The following is a 19,662-nucleotide window of genomic DNA, read 5'->3' as shown; positions in this document are numbered from 1 at the left end:
GGGGCGGCACGGGGGAGCCGCGCTGCCGGGGGCGCCGCTCACTATAAATAGCCCGGCCCACTCTTCGCGAGCGTCGGCACCGAAATAACACCGAGCCGAACCCGGGAGGAAACCCCGGGCGGGGCGGGATGAGGGCTGAGCCCCTGTGCCGCTGGCTGGGAATCGCAGGTGGGACGTTCCGGTGGAGCCGAGCCCCAGGAGCCGAGCCCCCTGGTGCCCGGGTTGGTGCCCCCGCTGCCGGCAGGGACGGGCCGTCGTGCTAGAGCTGTGCTGAGCCGTGCCTGTGCCGCGCCGTGCCCGTGCCGTACCCGCCCCCGGGCGCGCCTCCTCGGCGGCGCGGGAGGAGGCGGCGCGGAGCATCGGCGGCACCCGGGCGGGGATGGCGGCTCCGGGAGCGCTGGAGCCGGCGGCCGGCAGCGTGCCGGGCACCAAGGTGGAGCTCACCGTGTCCTGCCGGTGAGCCGGGAGCCGGGCGAGGGAGCGGGAGGGTGGTGGCTCGTTCGTGGGCACGGGTGGGTGCGAAATGCACCGGGATGCGCTGCGGGGCTGGTCGCTGCTTCCCGCTGCCCGCCGCTCAGACCCTGGTTCGAGGCGTTGCGAGCTGCGCGTCCTGTCTCCCCGGGTAGCTCTCGGTGCCAGGGCGTATGCCCAGCGTCCCTCTGCCCTGCTGCTACCCGTCCCGTTCCCTTCCTGGGGTCCCATGGGATGCTGTCACCGGGCACGGCTGCGTGAAGCGACCCGATGCCCTCACCCGGGGCTGGGGTGCGGGACGGTCCCCGCGGGGCGATGCTTGTGGGAGGTGGGTGATGCCGGCAGGGCGCAGGGTGCCGGCACTGGTGCGAGCGGCTGCCCGACTCGGCGAGCTCGGTGCAAGGCAACGGGACCGGGAACGTGGCAGCGGGATGGGGACTGCGGGAGCGGGGCTGCTCTGTGCCCCAGCTTCTAGCCAGGGTCCGCCGGTCAAGCGGCGGCGGCTGAGCCGGTCTAAATATAGCCCGTCGGAGGCACCGCCGTTTGCGGCCGGGGGTCCTGCTCGCAGGGACAGGCACCAGCGTCCTGCTGGGGGGTAGCGTCCCCTTGCCGTGGGTCCTGTGGCAAGGAGCGCCCCGACCAGGGTGGGTATCTCCAGCACATCCCCGAGCTATGCAAACTCCGGGCCGGGCCGGAGGCTGTCGCGCCCTCTCTCCGCGGCTGAGCCCTGGTCCCCGCTGCCAGTTTCTCGGACAGCAGGCAGAGGGACTGTGGGGCCGTGGGACCGGGCAGCTCCAGGCAGGAACCGGGGGTCACACCTGGAGATAACCCAGGACAGGGGCAGCCTTCTGCTTCGCAACTGCAGGACCCAGATCAGAGTGGGGTCTCCCCCCCCGCGCGTGCTGGGTCCAGGGGAGCTGACTTAACCCCGCAGCCCCCGGCCGTGCCCCAGCCCACCCTGTGCTGCCACCCCGGGGGTGCGGGAAGTGTCCCAGCAGAGCCGGTAGCATCCCCCGGCACTTTCCGGTGTCAAACCGTGCACAGGACGACGATCAATCCCTCTGCCGGTAGGTGTGTCGGGGGATGCCCACTGGCTACTCAGCCCCTGCTCCAAGTGTCTCCTTTCTTCTCACTTCTGCACACTGCCATTAGCCAAGCTCCTGCTGCCGGGGCGCGGCAGGCACTCAGCCGGAGCCGGCGGCACCGGGGAAGATTTCATCCTGTAAATGGGTTCCCTGTCATGTTCAATCATCATCAGCGCTGGAGACGCTGCTCGCCGCTCGCCCTGCTGCCCCACCGAACCTTGCCAGGGGGCCAGCATGTTTCCTTGGGAGTACCGATGCTTTTATCCATGGGTGCCAGCACGGCCTTCTGGCATGGTGCTGACCTAGGATCAGGGAGATGGATATGGGGACCCGTTGCTGGGCCAGGTGGGTGGTGCTCAGGGTGGCTCACGCCTGGCTCTTCCCCCAGGAACCTGCTGGACATGGACACCTTCTCCAAGTCCGACCCAGGTGGGTGGCAGAGTCGGGCAGGGGGCACGGCATGGCACAGACACGGCACGGCAGCCTGGCTCTGCTCCTCTCTCCGCAGTGGTGGTCCTCTTTGTGCAGGTCTCGGGGAGCAGCGAGTGGAAGGAGGTGAGCGTGGCCCCCTCTCCTGGCTAATCCCCGGCTGGGTTAAACGGGCCCATATGGCCACCCGTGTCCACGCTAATGATCCCTCCCTGTCCACGCTAATGATCCGGCCCCGCCAGCAGCGTTAATCCCCCACCGGGATTAGCGCCGAGGCAGCTGCGATGGGGACGGGTCCTGCGGGGGGCCACCCTCAACCCTCTCCCTGCAGTTCGGACGCACCGAGGTGATCGACAACACCCTGAACCCCGACTTTGTCCGCAAGTTTGTCCTCGACTACTACTTCGAGGAGAAGCAGAACCTCCGCTTCGATGTGTGAGTAAGGTGGCCGGGAAGGGCTTGGCCCCACAGAGGGTGGAGCAAAGCACTGAGTCAGTAATAAGGATAATAAATGAGAATACAGTGTCGAATAGCCCGGATGGGTGGGGAAGCGGGGCTGTGTACTGGAGCATCCCTGCAGGCACCAGCTCAGGGCTCTGCTCTCCCACACCAGCTACAACGTGGACTCCAAGAGCTGCTCAGTTTTAAAGCAGGTGAGCACAGCCTGTGCTGGGGGGACGCGTAGTGACACCCTGGTGTGACGCCATGGTGGGACACCCCGAGGCTGTGCCCTGTGTGGGTGCTGCCAGGGGGGGACAAGTGCCCCTCAGAGGGCTCTAACCTGCTCTCCATCTCTCCGTGCCCCATGGGGACTGGCAGAAGGTAAGTGCCTGCCACACCAGCCCCTGCTCTGCCGTGGGAACCCAGCCCTCATGGGAATGCCTGGTGGGGGAGAATGGGGCAAGGACATTCCATAGGGTTGGCTTTCAAGGGGTAGGTGGGTCTTGGGTGGCCCAAGGGGTCCAAGACAGCTCAGGGCATGCAGAGCAGTTTGAGGGGGGACACAGGATGGATCCTGGGATGTGGGCTGGCCCTGGGGGCACAGAATGAATGTAAGGCACATGGAGCAGGCACCTGGGTAGTCCTGGGGATGCACAATGGGTCCTGGGCTGCAATGTGGCTCGTGGGTCACCTTTAGGTTCAGGAAACTTGGGGTGGCCCAGAGTCAAGTGGTGGTAGGTCCCATGGGTTCATTGGGAGAGAAAGTGGTGGGGGACTGGGGCAACAGCCCTCCAGGGTCTCAGAGTGCTTTGTTTGGGGCACAGGACTTCCTGGGGCAAGCATTTGTGGCACTGGGAGAGGTGATTGGGTCCCAGCGGGGTCGCCTGGAGAGACCCCTAACGTGAGTCACACCCTGTGGTGAGGTGGGAGGGTCCCACACTATGTCTCCACCACCTGCCCCACTGGACCCCTCCCTGCATGTCCTGTGCTGGGGATTCTGGTCACACTGCCAAACATCACCTGCTGTGAGACAGAAGCCCCTGAACCAACCTGACCTCACCTCTTGCCCCTGAACTGTCCTCCTTGTCCCCAAGTTGACTGTGTGCCCTCTGGTTCCAGGGGTGTCCCAGGGAAGCGGTGTGGGACTATCCTGCTGCTGGCTGAGGAGCTGAGCAACTGCCGGGTGAGTACCTGTGTACTGGCTGCAGTGTGGAGAGGGCTGCATGGTCCATCGGTACAGAAGCTGCTGGTGCCAGGGGTAAGGAGGTGACAGTCCTGGCAGTGACAGTCTCTGTTCCCAGGACATCGTCACGATGCAGCTGTGTGCCAACAAGCTGGATAAGAAGGACTTCTTTGGAAAATCCGATCCTTTCCTTGTCTTCTATCGTAGCAATGAGGATGGCACGTGAGCACAGGGACCCAGTGGGGCAGACAGGGTGCCAATGTCACCAGACAACATGGCCCAACCCTGCCCTGTCCCCCCAGCTTTACTATCTGCCATAAGACAGAGGTGGTGAAGAACACCCTCAACCCCGTGTGGCAGCCCTTCACCATCCCCGTGCGTGCCCTCTGCAATGGCGACTACGACCGGTACAGGAATGGGAATGGGGATGGGGACAGGGACAGGGGCAGCCATAGGGCCAGAGCAGAGGATGAGCAGATCTTTGTGGGCTTGGCCCCGCAGTGGCAAGCAGCTCAGAACTGAGTCCCAATTGGGTTTTTTTCTTTTGCAACCCAAATTATATAAAGGCATCCCCCTCCTTTCCAAGGCCCCCACCGTGACCCAAATTTCCTGCTCCCTCCTGGCAGAGCCGCAGGCTGGGCAGGCAGGGCGGCTCTGCTGGAAGCTGGTGGGCAGGGTGCTCACTGTGGATAGGGCTGTGGGGCTGGGTGTCCCCAAATCAGAGGCTGGAGGGGCTGTGCCAGCCTGGCTGGTGGCTCACCCGCTATGTGCCTTCACTTTCAGGACAGTGAAGATAGATGTGTACGACTGGGACCGGGATGGGAGGTGAGGAAAGGGACATCAGGGTGCTGCTGAAGCTTCCCAGGACACCTCTCACCCAGGTGCCTGGCTGTACTCACCCTGTGTTCCTCCTGCAGCCACGACTTCATTGGGGAATTTGCCACCAGCTACCGGGAGCTCTCTCGAGCACAGAGTCAGTTCACAGTGTATGAGGTAGGGTGGTGAGTCGGGGTGAGAGCAGGGTGCACTCCATGCTGGGACTGACCCACCCCTGTGCCTGCAGGTGCTGAATCCCAGGAAGAAATGCAAGAAGAAGAAATATGTGAATTCTGGCACTGTGAGTGGGGCTGGGGAGTTCCTGGTCCTCCTGCCTTCCAGGGGCTGGTGCTGCTCCACCTGCTGTGTGTGCCAGGTTGGGCGTGCTCCAGTTCTGATCCCCTGTGCCCACAGGTGACACTGCTCTCCTTCTCCGTTGAGTCTGAGTTCACATTCGTTGACTACATACGGGGCGGGTGAGTGGGGGGCCAGGAGTCCCCCAGCTCCTCAAGATCCCCCATGGCTGAGGGTCTCGGGGCAAGGACAGTGATGACAGTGCAGGTTCAGCCTGGGGATCACAAGAGAGCAGTGGGGCTGGGAAGTAGACACGAATGGTGGCATGGGGCTGTGGGGTGCTGGCTGGGGAAGGGGGGCCCAGGCAATGGGTCTGGACAGGGAAAAAACACTATGGGGCTGGAAGATGGTATCCCTGTGCCATGGGGCCGGCAGCCTCCCTCGCTCTCCCCCTAAAGGACACAGCTGAATTTCACTGTTGCCATTGACTTCACGGCCTCCAATGGTGAGTGCACCTGGTGTCTGGGGGGTCCCCATCACCCTGGGGCTGGCCATGGGGTGGGTGCAATGGGCACTGTGCTGCAGGGTTGCCATCACAGCCCACCTCACTGCACTACGCGAGCCCCTACCAGCTGAGCGCCTATGCCCTGGCACTGAAGGCAGTGGGGGAAATCATCCAGGACTACGACAGTGACAAGCTCTTCCCTGCCTACGGCTTTGGTGCCAAAGTCCCACCTGATGGCAAGATCTCCCACCAGTTTCCTCTGGTGCGCTCTCCCTGTGGGACAGGGCTGAGAGAGAACCCAGACCCCCTGGCTGTGGGGCAGAGCTGGTCTTGGGGTGCCCACAGCAGCTTGGCAGGGAGGAGAACCACCCTGGCCACATTCTGCCCAGCATCCCACAGCCTGGGGGACACTAGGAGCTGTGGTCCCCCTCAAAGTGCCCATCTCTGTCCCCCAGAACAACAATGTGGAGAACCCCAGCTGTGCCGGCATTGAAGGCGTGCTGGAGTCCTACCTCCAAAGCCTGCGCACCGTCCAGCTCTATGGTCCTACCAACTTTGCTCCCGTCATCAACCAGGTGGCTGGGTGAGCACTGGGGCATTGCCCCCTTTGCCATTCCCAAATGCCCTCTGTCCCACAGCAGGGTTGACTGCCCCCCACCAGTCAAGCACCAGGTGGGGTGCTTGAGGGACCCCATCCCTTTTCCCCATAGGACAGCCGCCCAGGTGACCGATGGCTCACAATACCACGTCCTCCTCATCATCACTGATGGTGTCATCTCTGACATGCTGCAGACCAAGGAAGCCATTGTCACTGTGAGTACACCCTTGTTGCTCTGAGTTCACTTTACATGGGCACTACCCTGGCTGATACCCTGCCTCTGCTCCGCAGGCATCCTCCCTGCCCATGTCCATCATCATCGTGGGAGTAGGTCCAGCTGAATTTGAGGGTGAGTTAGGACTTGGGAACACCAGGGAAGAGGGATGGAAACACCATGCCTTCCTCTGGGATGCCAAAGGCATCCAAAGGGTCGGTGTTTCCATCCCCGGTGCTCACCCCACCGAGGCTTGGTGACACCAGCTGTCACCCCCAGCCATGGAGGAGCTGGACGGTGACGAGGTACGGTTGTCTTCCCGGGGACGATATGCCGAGAGAGACATTGTACAGGTAACTCTGGCATTGAATCCAGACCCACCACGGGTGAGAGATGCTCGGTCCCCCTTGCTGAACCCCACAGCAACAGAGTTGTTTCCAATCTGACTGCAAAATTCTTGCCCTCAAAGTTTGTGCCATTTCGGGATTATGTGGACGACTCAGGCAACCAGGTGCTGAGCATGGCCCGCCTGGCCAAGGATGTGCTGGCTGAGATCCCTGAGCAGCTGCTCTCTTACATGAAGACCCGTGACATCAAGCCTCGCCGGGCAGATTCCGAGTAGCTCTTCCATGAGCCATGGGACAGGCTGGTGGGGCAAGGATATGTCATCTTTTTTCTGCCGGCGGCCAGGGCTTAACCATGGAGATGTCGCCCCGTTAGGGAAATAATCGGCTGCTATGGTTGGTCAAAACAGGGCTGGGACCCACTTATGGCAGTGAGACCAAGGGCTGGACATCCTCGGCTGCCCCTTCCTACTGCCCGATGTGCAGCAGCAAGGCGGGACTGTCCTTCGTCCGTGGCAGTGCGAGCAGGGCCAGCGCCGAGGGGGACACAGTGTGTGCGTGCGTGTGTCCCGGGAGAGCAGCCTGGCGCCTGCCCCAGGGGAAGGCTGACCCTGAGTACCTGCCGGAGGTCTCAACCCCGCTGCTCCCTGGGGCAGCGGCCTCGCCCTGCTCCTGCCTGCGCCCCGTTCCTGCCTGTACCCCGCTCCTGCCTGTGCTCTCTCCTCCGCCTCTGCCAACCCGGGCTGGCCGCCTGCCTCATGCCCTGCCCCACGGCCGGGGCTCCCGCCGCTGGGGGCTGCCGGGGCGGAGGGCGGCGGGTCTCTGCTGCGTTACTGACTGTAAATAAACTGCTCAACCGGGTCTGCTGCCGTGCTGGGGCGGGGGGAGCGGGGAGGCCAGGGGGGACAAGAGGACCGGTGGGGCGGGGGAGGCCAGGGGGCCGAAGATACTGGGGGGCGTGTAGCCGGGCCGGGAAAACCGGGAGGATCTTGGAGATTGGGGTGACCTGGGGGACCGAGGTGTCCAGAGGGACCGGGAGGATCGAAGGGGTGAGGGGGGCGATGGGGGCGAGGTGGGCCGGCTTGGGGCGGAGCCGGGCGGTGGCAGCGGGGTCTGTGATTCGACGCGGCAGATTCGCCGCCGCCATCGCGGCGCGACCCGGCCCGGCCCCGCCGCTCCCACGTGGCCTCCCCGCCCCGTCGTCGCCGCCGCCGCCGCCTTCCCTGTCCCCTCTGTCCTCGCTTCTGCCGCCGCCGCCCGGTGCTGGTGCCCGGCGGTGCCGTGCCGAAAGTGCGGTTGCTAAGGGCGGCGCGGCGCTTTACCCAGCGGCCGCCCCGCGCCAGGCGCCGCCGCAGCTCCATTGTTGGGGCCGGCCTGGGCCCGCCGCCGCCGCCGCCGCCGCCGCCCATGGAGCCGCCCGCCCGCTGAGCGCGGCCCCGTGCCGGGGAGCGCCGCCGCAGGGAGGGAGCGGGCAGCGGGCAGCCAGGGCAGGGCGGCCGGGGCCCGGGGAGGGGGCGGCGGGGCGGGGGGCCCGGCCCGGCCTCGGCCCCCCGCGGCCCCGCCATGGGCGTAGACTTCGACGTGAAGACCTTCTGCCACAACCTGCGGGCCACCAAGCCGCCCTACGAATGCCCGGTGGGTACCTGCCGCAAGATCTACAAGAGCTACAGCGGGATCGAGTACCACCTGTACCACTATGACCACGACAACCCGCCCCTGCCCCAGCACACCCCCCTGCGCAAGCACAAGAAGAAGGGGCGCCAGGCCCGCGCCGCCAACAAGCAGTCGCCCAGCCCCTCCGAGACCTCTCAGTCACCCGGCAGAGAGGTCATGACCTACGCCCAGGCCCAGCGCATGGTAGAGGTGGACCTGCATGGCCGCGTCCACCGCATCAGCATCTTCGATAATCTCGACGTGGTGTCCGAGGACGAGGATGTTCCCGAGGAGGTGCCCGAGAATGGGAGCAATAAGGAGAACACGGAGACGCAGAGCGTCCCGCCCAAATCTGGGAAGCACAAGAACAAGGAGAAACGCAAGGACTCCAACCACCATCACCACAACGCCTCGGCCAGCACTACCCCCAAGCTGCCTGAGGTGGTGTACCGAGAGCTGGAGCAGGACACCCCTGACGCCCCGCCTCGTCCCACCTCGTACTACAGGTATTGTCCGTGGCTGGGTACAAGGAGACTCCTAGGCTCATGCCCGGGGTTTGGAGGTGGAATTGGCTCCATTCTGTTGAAGTGGTTTGCCCGTGGCTCCTGGAAATGGCCTCTGTGTGCCTCTCCCAGGTCTCACAGAACTGGCTGTTCCATAGCTTCAGGCTCCTGGTGCTCTGTCTGGTGTCACATCACAGTTCTGAGGGGTCTGTGCATCTACAGAGCACTCAGTTGCTGCTTAGATCATTGCAAGCAGTTTGATTGCTGAGCTCTTTCCATGCTGGAACAGCACATAAAATCAAAACAAAACCCAAATGTGTCCTTTTGCCTCTCATTCTGTTCTTTGGAGGTATGCTAGGATATTTTCAGAGCCTCTCAGCACTAAGGTATACCTGAAGGATCTGTCTGTTTGTGGGCATAAATCTTGTTATCCTACAGTACTCTGTGAGAGATTTGGTGGATGCAGTGGCCCCAGTTAATTCCTTAGGCAGGAGTTAACAGGGCCTCCAGAATTAATGAAACATGGTGACTCCATGCATGGTTATCATGTCTTGGTCATGAGGCTGGCACTTGCTGGGTGGCACATGCAGTCCCCTCCGTGCACTGATGAGTCTCCAAGGCCTGACTTTGCTCCTTAGACCACTATTGTTTTGTCTCCAAGATGCTGTTGTGCCACTGTGCTAGTCAGGGTGCAGCAGCACCTCCCGCTTCTGCACATTCCTGCCTTGTTCATGTTTCTTTATTTTGACTTACGGCTCAGCTAGAGCGTTTGAACATTCCGTAAGTCACAGACAAATCCTGGAGTTGGGGCTCAGCAGCTCCAGCGGTGTTAAACATGCCCTTACTTTCCCATGCTGTCCTTCCAGGTACATTGAGAAGTCAGCAGAGGAGCTGGATGAGGAGGTGGAGTACGACATGGATGAGGAGGATTACATCTGGCTGGACATCATGAACGAGAGGCGGAAGAACGAAGGCGTGAGTCCTATTCCCCAGGAGATCTTTGAGTACCTGATGGACCGGCTGGAGAAGGAGTCCTACTTCGAGAGCCACAACAAGGGGGACCCAAACGCCTTGGTGGATGAGGATGCCGTCTGCTGCATCTGCAACGACGGCGAGTGTCAGAACAGCAACGTCATCCTCTTCTGCGACATGTGCAACCTGGCTGTGCACCAGGAGTGCTATGGGGTGCCCTACATCCCCGAGGGACAGTGGCTCTGCAGACGGTGCCTGCAGTCACCGTCGCGCGCTGTGGACTGCGCCCTCTGCCCAAACAAGGGAGGGGCCTTCAAGCAGACGGACGATGGGCGCTGGGCACACGTGGTCTGTGCCCTCTGGATCCCCGAGGTGTGCTTTGCCAACACCGTCTTCCTGGAGCCCATCGACAGCATCGAGCACATCCCACCCGCACGCTGGAAGCTGACCTGTTACATTTGCAAGCAGCGTGGCTCTGGGGCTTGCATCCAGTGTCACAAAGCCAATTGCTACACTGCCTTCCATGTCACCTGCGCCCAGCAGGCCGGGCTGTACATGAAGATGGAGCCCGTCCGGGAGACGGGTGCCAATGGTACCTCCTTCAGCGTGCGCAAAACCGCCTACTGCGACATCCACACACCGCCAGGCTCCGTGCGCAGGCTTCCCGCCCTCTCCCACAGTGAGGGCGAGGAGGAGGATGAGGAGGAAGAGGAGGACGGGAAGGGCTGGAGTTCTGAGAAAGTCAAAAAAGCAAAGGCCAAGTCTAGGATCAAGATGAAGAAGGCGCGGAAGATCCTGGCGGAGAAACGAGCTGCAGCGCCTGTGGTTTCTGTGCCCTGCATCCCTCCACACAGGTATGACCTGCTGCCCTCCATGGACTGGGGAGAAATTTCTCCTTTTCTCCATGCTTTGTGTCCTGCTTTCCATGTAGGCATTATTCTGTTCCTCTCCTTAGCTTTTTGCACAGGTACTTCTCACTTCGTTGCCGCAAAGGGCTGTGGTGGTTTCCTCTGGGAGTCCTGCAGAGAGGCAGGGCCATTCACTGTCCCACAAAGGTGTCCGGGCCCTCGGCAGGGCAGGAAATAGCTGCTGTTAGTTTAAGAGTAGAGAATGAACTTGGCCGGATGCATGAGGGAGCAGCTGGAGGTTCCCAGCACTCCTTTCCTGTTGTGCTGACCTCAGGCACTGGAGTAAATGAGGCAGGGAGAAGGGAACTGCTCTCCTTTCTGCCGAGATATGTTTTCTCCTGAGGATGTGTCAGGCAAAAGACAGAAGTGTGGGAATTATTCAGGCCTGGGAAATGGGCTAATCCCAGGATTATTTTGGCTCTGGAGCAGAGAGGTCTGGGATCGGCATCCCTGTGCTCTGCTGAGCAGAGCTCAACCATCCCAGCAGCCATGTACTCCTTGCTGGGCTTCCTCAGTGCTCTCTGCCAGGCACAGCAGCAGCTGCTGCTTCTCGGCGCTGCCTGTTGGAGCAGGGCCGGGCAGCCACGGGTGCTGAAAGCTGTCTGTGAGGAGGGGTGGCTGGAGGGCACCCTGCCTGCCAAGGAACTCTGTGGTCCTAAGGCTGACTCCCCAGCAGGAGGCCTCGCCCGGGGTTGTGTTTCTGTCACATTCCAAACCTGTGGTTTCATGGGAAGCTGCAAACACCTTGTAGTTACAGTTGCAACTGCTTTGCGCCTTGTTAGATTGTTGCGCTGACCTGCAGATCCCCAAACAAGAGCATCTAAAAGCCTTGCCAGAATTTGTCAGTGTAGTTTATAACTCCGGATGTCCTCAGCAGCATGTAAAAGCACATAAGGGCATCCTAGGATGTTTTTGGATCTCATTGTCACCCTGCAGCAGGCGACACCCAGTTGAAGCACAGGTTGGGCATGGAAGCATTTGCCTTTGTGGTGGTGAGCCACCAATCCTGAGCTGCTGAGCTCTCCTCCTTCCTGTGGCAGGAGCTGTGCTGATGCTGTGACCGTAGGACACTGTCAAGACCCTCAGACTCTGAAGACTTATCTCGTATGCAGTTGGAAAGTAGCACATGGAAGCCATGGGCTATGCTCTCTGGGCACCCTTCTGGTGAGCAGGTCTGGCACAAGGCTGCTGGCTTTTGCCACAGTCTGTTTGTATCCCAGACTTATGTTTTTGCTCACTCAGGGCTTGCTCCATAGCAAGAACCTATTTTCTTATGTGTGGACATGTTGGCAGGCAGTTTGTATGGTCTTGCTGCTAATCACACTCATAGTGAAACCCACACTGAGCTAGAAGCTGTTAACCTCTCCCCAAGCCTTCCTGCTGGGATTAATTATTCTTCAGGGGCTGTTGCCAGAATGCCACATGTCTTCCTGTGGGAGCTGTGCTTGGCCAGTGATGGTATATGAGGCTGCTGTCCCCAGTCTCTTCAGCTGAGGCTGATGAGGCTGTTGGGTCATCCCCTGGGAAGAGCTGGCCCCGGGAGGTGGGGAGATGCTGAGGTTTCCCTTTGTCTCTCTACTAGCAGGGCATCTCTGTCCAGCTCTGCTGAACGAGGCTGTCCCAGCCCCTCCAGACTATCTGCTGTTGTAGGAAGTAAGCAATCCCTTCTGTGGTGTTTTGGGCTGTTTAGGATAGTCTTGGATGGGACCTCTGTTGTACTCCTGCCTCTTGCTCTCTCCTCGTGCTTTGGCAGGGTTTGAATTTCTCTGGTAACATTTAGCCAGACCCCCCTGTCACAGCAAGTGGCCCCCAGCCAGGTTTTGGGGTAGTAGCACCATTACAGTCATGGTCTCAGGGACTGTGGGAGCTGTTAAAGGTCCAGCCCCCAGTGTGGCTGTCTTGCACCCCAACTTGCCCTAGGCTTTGCCCAAAATTTGACAGGAAGTAGAAAGGAAAAATGTGTTATGGAGAGGTGTATTTCCTGATATCCTCTGTTGTGCCTACCCTGTGTGACTTGGTGCTACAGAAAGTCCTGCCATGGAAAAGGATATTGTCTGCCTGAGGAGCTTCTCAGCTGCTTCCTAGCAGGAGCTTCTGTAGCAGCCAGGCTTGTCTCGTTGATGGACTCTGTGGTTCCTCTCCTTTCCTCAGGCTCAGTAAGATTACAAACCGTTTAACCATCCAGAGGAAGAGCCAGTTCATGCAGAGGCTGCATAGCTACTGGACTCTGAAGAGACAGTCCCGCAATGGTGTCCCCCTGCTCCGCCGCCTTCAGACACACTTGCAGTCACAGAGAAACTGCGACCAGGTAAGGGCTGCTTGCAGGGGGGCTGCAGGGAATCCTGGCTGTGTGCGTGCTTCCTGCACCTTTGGAGCTGTGGGCTCGGAGCCTTTGCCGCATGTGATGCCTGCAGGTGCAGAATGGGGATCAGGGGTATGAGCTTTCAGATGAGGAAAGGGCAGCCCCAGCTGCTTTTGCTGCTTCACCTTCTCCTGTGCTCTCACCGTTCAGAGAATTGCCAGGCAGTGATGCCACTGGCAGCCTGCCACGAGGAGGGAACCCTGCCCTCTCAGGCTGCCACACTGAAGGTAGTTCCTTTCTTGTGCCTGCATTTAGCCAGTGGTGATGGCAAACCTGTCAGAATTGGCTCTAGTATGAGACTGCTGTGTCAGGCAGTGTTGAGAGAGTTGGCCAGGGATCTCCAGAAACAATCTGGAATGAACCAAGGCCTTGCTTCCCCTTTCTGATACTGCTCCAGGAGTGCTCCCTCCAGCCCACAGTCAGCACTTCACAGATGTGAAGTCTGGTACCACAGAGGAAGATTTTTCTTTTGGCTCCCCATCTGAACTGTAAATTTTCCTTTCTGAGCCCTTTGATGACTGACTGGGCAGGGGTTTCTCCTGCCTTTGTCCACTCTTACATAGTTTTGGCTATGGCAGGATAAAAGCTTTAATTTTGGTGCTCCAGAAATGAAAGCAACCAGAGCTATGTTCCTTTTTTAACCTGTTGCACTCTGTTGGAGCTGTGATCAGCAGCACAGACCCCTTGGGTAGCTGCAGGCAGTCAGTCAGTCATGTTAGGAAGAGTGTTTCCAGAGGTTCAGGGTGGGCACCTCCTAAGGGCTTGGTGACCAAGCTACCAAAGGGCAGGTATTTAGCTCTCGCCAGAGGTGAGACTGGTCCTGAATCACCTACCTAGGTTACAAGAAATGAGCTCTGTGACCTTTGTTGCACTAGTGGGTCAGGCATGCTGGTTCCCTTTGCCAGGGAAGAGCGCCAGCATGCAGTCAGGAAGGTGAAGATGGGAGCACATCTTCTATCAGCTCTTAGTCTCTGATGTTCCCACAGAGAGACACTGAGGATAAGAACTGGGCCCTGAAGGAACAGCTGAAGTCGTGGCAGCGCCTGCGCCATGACCTCGAGCGTGCACGCTTGCTGGTGGAACTGATACGCAAGCGGGAGAAGCTCAAGAGAGAGACGGTAACGATTGCCCCTCCTTGGGGAGCCGCTGGGGTGGGCATCAGCAGGGGCTCCTTAGAGTGCTGGAGGTGTGCCGGGCTCAGCTCCGATGGCTCCGAGCAAAGGTGGCTGCTCTGCAAGGCACAGGTGGGACACACAGGTGCTGGAGCCAGTGTTACACCTCTGCTCCCCAGAATGAAGGGTGGTCTCTACCCCTCAGCAAGGAGAGGGGAAGGGTTGCTGTCCTGCAGGGCTGCACTGCTGCTCTCTGGGGACAGTCTCCACTGCCTGGCTGGGGCCAGGGGCTCAACCCCACCTGTTCCTTTGTTTCAGATCAAAGTGCAGCAGGTGGCACTGGAAATGCAGCTGACCCCCTTCCTCATCCTCCTCCGCAAGACGCTTGAGCAGCTGCAGGAGAAAGACACAGGCAACATCTTCAGTGAGCCGGTCCCTCTGTCTGAGGTAACAGAAATCTACGAAGTAAGAACCCCTTCCCCAGATTTCTACTTCACTCAAACCTGTCCCTTGCTCGTGCCAAGGGCTGCCCAGGGTGTGCTGTGGTACAGAAGATCCCTGAGCAGCCTGGTGTTGGCTCATGCATCCCAGCACCACTCCCTCACCCAAGGAGGGTGTGCAACAGTGCCCCTCCTGGGTGAGCCGAATGCAGAACAGCTGAGCTGGTGACAGCTGGGGCACAGCACTTAGCTCTTCCTCTGCGTGTGTTACTGATGACACTCCAGGGTCTGTGAGCAGTTGGGGATTCCCACTGGGAAAGGCAAAGTGCCAGCCCTTAGCAGCTGGCATGCTCTTACCTATCCTCTTGTGAAGCCCTCTGCTAGATGACTGAGCACAGCACAGAGATGGGTTTGACCCTTAGACTGTCACTGCTGCAGGCAGGGGAGATAATTCCTGAGACTGTCACAGAGTCCCTGCTTGGGAACATGGTAAAAGTCCACATGGTCTCTGCAAGGTTCTGGCAGCAGGTCAGCATGGAGGCATCTTAGCAGATGGGGAGGAAGGCTGCACCATCTCACCTGCAGCCAGTGCTGTCACCTGGATGGCTCTGTTTTACCTTTCTGCACTCACCCTCACCTCTGGGGCTGCACTTGCAGCTCCCTCTCCAAGGAATAACGTGTAGCACACTGGATCCCAGCTGCCTGCAGGCAGGAGTTGAGGACAGGATGCTGGCGTGTGTGCTGGAGCCATAAAAATGCTTTGGAGTGCATATCCGCTCTAACAGGTTGAGCGCAGCACATGGGCTTCCTAGTCCGGAGGCGTTGCTGTTCCTCAAGCTGCAAAAGCAGACGGCATTCCCCGATGTGCATTTGGGCAGAGCACAGGGAGTGATCCCTGATTCCTCTAACAACTGTTTTCTTGGAGCAGGTACTGCTAACTGTGGCTCCTGGGCTCTTAGCTCTGACTCTTTCCACATGCAGGTCCCAGACTACCTGGATCACATCAAGAAGCCAATGGATTTTCAGACAATGAAACAAAATCTAGAAGCCTATCGCTATCTGAATTTCGATGACTTTGAGGAGGATTTCAACCTGATTATTAACAACTGTCTAAAATACAATGCCAAAGACACGATCTTCTACCGGGCAGCCATCCGTCTGCGGGAGCAGGGAGGTGCCGTGCTCCGGCACGCTCGTCGGCAGGCAGAGAAGATGGGCATTGACTTCGAGACAGGCATGCACTTCCCCCACTGTGTAACAGTGGAAGAGGCTCAGATCCAAGACATTGAGGACGGTGGGTACTCGTTCCCTGTCATGGGGTATGAGGGCTACTCAGAAGTAAAGCCTGGGCAGCCTCAAGACACCCAAGAGTCTGAGCTGCCTCTTCTGGGAGATTAAGTCGAATTCTGGGCCGTGGTCCGCACTCCCTGGAGAGTTGGTGGTTTTGCTAGCCACGTACTTATCAGCCCCATTAGGTTGGTTCTAGGCAGTGTGTCCTTTCTTTCTTGTTGCATCCTTGTTCCAGACAATGTGAACCCTGGTATTCTTCAAACTACTGATCAGCCTGCTTTCCCCAGTAATCCCAACTGGCTGACTTCCCACAGGGCTCCTTCTCTTGGTCTTTTAGGGTAACTTTCCTAAAGGGTTCACAGGTGTTTAGTGCCATGTCAGCTCCTGGATTGCCTCATGCCCTTTCAGACAGAGGAGCTCCATCGAGTTCCCAGTTTCTTTCATCTGTCTCCTCTTTGTTTCCCTAGAAGATGTGCGGCTGCTGCTCTCGGAGAATCAGAAGCACCTGCCCTTGGAGGAGCAGCTGAAGATCCTGCTGGAACGGCTGGACGAGGTCAACGCTGGCAAGCAGAGCATAGGACGGTCCCGCCGAGCCAAGATGATCAAGAAGGAGATCACAGTCCTACGGCGGAAGCTCGCACACCCGCGGGACCTGGGCCGGGACGGGCTGGAGCGGCACAGCTCCTCTGCCAGGGGAGTCCTGCAATCCCACAACCCCTGCGAGAAGGACCTGCAGACAGACAGTGCTGCAGAGGAGAGCAGCAGCCAGGAGACTGGCAAAGGTAATGCTCCCTCCAGAACTGCCAGTCTGGGAAGCCATGTGGAGCTGCTTCTGGACAGGCCTGTCTGGGGAGAGGCTGCCCTGGCAGGTGTCTTCTGAGGCAGGACAACTGTGTGGGCAGCTCCCCACACAGACCTCGCTCTTTACTCCTCCATGGGAACGAGGCAGGTGGCCTCTTGTGGGACAAGATTTCTTTATCCTGCATCCCTCTGCGGGGATTTCTGTAGTGCCTCCCTTAGGGGCAGGTGCCAAGTACGATGTGTGTGCCCCCCCAGACTCCCTCCCAGTGTGCTCACTGGATAGTTTGTAAGTGAGCTGTGCCAGCCAAGCAGTGGGGACTGGATGAAGGAGGCCATGTCCTGTGTCTGGAACACCCACAATCTGGTGTGTGTTTGCCCCTGGGAAGGGTTGGCTGTGGTTAGAACTCGTCCATCTCCTTGTCAGCCGAGGAATTGGATGTTGTTCCAGAGACTGTCAGTTCCAGCCATGTGATGTGGGGCATGAGGTGGATTGTTTCCTCCTGACAGAACCTGCCAGGTTGGCCTGGTTGCCTTGGAGGAGTTGCTCCTTGGTTTCTAGGGGCATTAAGGAACAGGCTGCCTTCGGTGTCCCTTCCTGCTGGAGGGCATGGGAGGGAGTTGCAGGAGCAGTGACTGCTGAGTTCCAAATGCTTTCCCAGGACTAAGAGTCAAACAGGTCAGCTGCCAGCTCCCTGGATGGAGATGCTGAGCTGGGCTCTGTGGGGTGCACAGCAAAAGCTCCAGGCAGAGCTACCATGTGTCCCTGGGGGTTTGTCACCTCTGCATCCCAGTCCTGTCCCCTAATCAATGGGAAAAGCAGTTTCTTCCTGCAGTGAGGGAGGATCTTCTGAGATAATGTTCCTCAGAAACGAAATGTTTTGTGACACCACTGCCATGCAGTCTCTGCCATCAGGGCTGCAGCTGACACCTTCTCCCTCTTCCAGGTCTGGGTCCCAATTCTTCTTCTACCCCAGCACATGAAGTTGGCAGGAGGACCTCTGTGCTCTTCTCCAAGAAGAACCCTAAAACTGCAGGCCCTCCAAAACGTCCAGGACGACCCCCAAAGAATCGAGACAGCCAGATCACTCCTGGGCATGGGAGCAGCCCCATTGGGCCCCCCCAGCTGCCAATAATGGGGTCCTCCCAGCGGCAGAGGAAACGAGGGCGAAGCCCACGCCCCAGCTCCAGTTCAGACAGTGACAGTGACAAGTCCACGGAGGATGCTACCATGGGTGGGTGCAGCTGGGCAGCTGTGGCCCCACTGGCAGCACGTGGCAGGCTCTGGTGCAGTGGTAATGCTCTTTGTTGGGGTGTTTTTCAGACCTGCCAGCCAACGGTTTCAGCAGCGGGAACCAGCCTGTGAAGAAGAGCTTCCTGGTGTACCGCAATGACTGCAATCTTCCCCGGAGCAGCTCTGACTCGGAGTCCAGCAGCAGCAGCAGCAGCAGCGCTGCCTCAGACCGCACCAGGTACTGCCCCTGGCTCAGCTCTGCTGACAGCGGCGCTGCCCAGGGTGGCAGTGTGCAGCTCTCAGCCTTGAGCTTGTGGTCGAGCACCCTGTTTGGTGTTGCCCGTCTCGTTCATCCTGCAGCTCAGCTGCTAATCCCTAGAAGTCTGTAGGGCTTGTGCTTTTTTTAGTGTAAGACCTAAAGGTCCAAGTGTGCAGCAAAGGGCTAGTAGGAAGCATGAACTAGGGAATTCCCTATTGGCACAGTGGCTGCTCTGTCATTGGCCCTTCCAGCAGTCAGCCAGTTCCTGCCTGCGCCTCTAATTTGAATCAGGGCACATCTTCTGGACCTCCCAGGTGGAACTGAGTGAGGGTCTGGCTTGCACCCTGGCAGAAGCACCATCCCACCTTTCTGCTTGATATGCCTGCCAAGTCCTTCCTGGTGCCAAGGCTGGCAGTTGGAGGCCACAAGCTCTGGTGTCCCACCAGCCTGGCCTCTGGAAAACAGTTTCTGGAAGCTTAACATGACTCCTGTTGATGGTTCTGCTCCTTGCCTCTGTAGCACAACACCCTCCAAGCAGGGCAGAGGGAAACCCTCCTTCTCCCGAGTGAACTTCCCAGAGGACAGCAGTGAGGACACATCAGGGACGGAGAACGAGTCCTACTCCGTGGGCACGGGACGAGGTGTGGGGCACGGCAGTAAGTACTAAACCTGTGCAGCCATGTGCCTGGCTGGCACCATCACCTGGTGGGACACAGCTGACTCACTTCTCCTCCTGTACAGTGGTGCGTAAGGGCATGGGGCGTGGCGCGGGGTGGCTGTCTGAGGATGAGGATTCTTCCCTGGATGCCCTGGACCTGGTGTGGGCTAAGTGCCGGGGTTACCCCTCCTACCCGGCGTTGGTGAGTACTGCCTGTCACCGAGGCCTCCGAAATCCATGTCCCCTCCCTGCAGACTGGCTCTTGGGGTCCCTGTGCTCCTCTCAGCCCTCTCCTGCTCGCTTTGCAGATCATTGACCCCAAGATGCCACGGGAAGGCATGTTCCACCATGGTGTCCCCATCCCCGTGCCCCCCTTGGAGGTGCTGAAGCTGGGGGAGCAGATGACTCAGGAAGCACGCGAGCACCTCTACCTTGTCCTCTTCTTCGACAACAAGCGCACTTGGTAAGGCCAGGGTGCCGAGGGCTTTGGGGGGGGTCCCCAGAGACGATTGTAACCCTCAAACGAGGTGGCCCCCCGCTCTCCGCAGGCAGTGGTTGCCCCGGACGAAGCTGGTGCCTCTGGGGGTGAACCAGGACCTGGACAAAGAGAAGATGCTGGAGGGCCGCAAGTCCAACATCCGCAAGTCGGTGCAGATCGCCTACCACCGCGCCATGCAGCACCGCAACAAGGTGCAGGGCGAGCAGAGCAGCGACTCCAGCGAGAGCGACTGAGCCGGTGCCGCCGGCCGCTCCCCCACCGAATCTCAGGGCAAACGGGGCTCGGTGACCCCCACCCCGTGCAGCTGGCCTGCACCCAAGGGGGACCGGGGGACCGGGAGGGGTGGGGCCGGTTCCCCCGTGCCCCCCCCACTCTCCCATTCCCGGTGCCCGCTCCCCCCAGCCCGCCGCTCCCCGGGATGCTGTTCTGGCCGCCGCCGTGCCCCAGGGCGGCTCCCCGCGCCCCGCACCCCCGTGCTGCCTCCCACCCCTGGGCCCAGCCCCTGGGCGGCCCCGCGCTCGGACGTTGTTTGTATTTATTTTGAAGGAAGAAAAATCTATTGATTCTTAGAAAATAAACCTCCGCTGCGGAGCC

General features: G+C 59.6%; 2 protein-coding genes across 14 annotated transcripts; both read left to right on the top strand.

Moving 5' to 3' along the window:
• Positions 1-61: 61 nt before the first annotated feature.
• Positions 62-7,241, top strand: CPNE9 (copine family member 9). Of its 5 annotated transcripts, XM_063411738.1 has the most exons (21): positions 66-456; positions 1,945-1,985; positions 2,065-2,111; positions 2,317-2,420; positions 2,599-2,638; positions 3,251-3,327; positions 3,546-3,609; positions 3,728-3,831; positions 3,912-4,016; positions 4,393-4,434; positions 4,527-4,602; positions 4,673-4,726; positions 4,840-4,901; positions 5,178-5,224; positions 5,305-5,486; positions 5,680-5,807; positions 5,935-6,037; positions 6,114-6,171; positions 6,316-6,389; positions 6,506-6,690; positions 6,791-7,241. In XM_063411738.1, the coding sequence occupies exons 1-20, from the start codon at positions 380-382 to the stop codon at positions 6,656-6,658; spliced, it is 1,638 nt and encodes a 545-aa protein (XP_063267808.1). In that variant the 5' UTR covers positions 66-379; the 3' UTR covers positions 6,659-6,690; positions 6,791-7,241. The 5 variants fall into 5 exon arrangements, 4 of the variants coding, with proteins under 4 accessions (XP_063267809.1, XP_063267808.1, XP_063267807.1 ...); XR_010082290.1 differs by lacking the exon at positions 6,791-7,241 and having other exon boundaries at positions 62-456; positions 6,303-6,389; positions 6,506-6,644; XM_063411739.1 differs by having other exon boundaries at positions 62-456; positions 6,251-6,389; positions 6,506-7,241.
• A 368-nt stretch (positions 7,242-7,609) lies between these two features.
• BRPF1 (bromodomain and PHD finger containing 1) lies at positions 7,610-19,637 on the top strand. Of its 9 annotated transcripts, none has more exons than XM_063411726.1 (13): positions 7,610-8,539; positions 9,403-10,362; positions 12,568-12,724; positions 13,747-13,896; positions 14,209-14,355; positions 15,312-15,624; positions 16,088-16,402; positions 17,366-17,653; positions 17,743-17,890; positions 18,431-18,552; positions 18,653-18,771; positions 18,878-19,032; positions 19,097-19,637. In XM_063411726.1, the coding sequence occupies exons 1-13, from the start codon at positions 7,944-7,946 to the stop codon at positions 19,299-19,301; spliced, it is 3,675 nt and encodes a 1,224-aa protein (XP_063267796.1). In that variant the 5' UTR covers positions 7,610-7,943; the 3' UTR covers positions 19,302-19,637. The 9 variants fall into 9 exon arrangements, with proteins under 9 accessions (XP_063267796.1, XP_063267795.1, XP_063267797.1 ...); XM_063411725.1 differs by having other exon boundaries at positions 7,614-8,539; positions 18,431-18,567; positions 19,097-19,636; XM_063411727.1 differs by having other exon boundaries at positions 7,617-8,539; positions 13,765-13,896; positions 18,431-18,567; positions 19,097-19,635.
• The last annotated feature ends 25 nt before the right edge of the window (positions 19,638-19,662 follow it).

The sequence above is a fragment of the Prinia subflava genome, chromosome 14 (genome assembly GCF_021018805.1).
Source record: "Prinia subflava isolate CZ2003 ecotype Zambia chromosome 14, Cam_Psub_1.2, whole genome shotgun sequence".
NCBI classification, from domain to species: Eukaryota; Metazoa; Chordata; class Aves; order Passeriformes; family Cisticolidae; genus Prinia; species Prinia subflava.
This window is presented reverse-complemented; position numbering and strand designations above follow the sequence as displayed.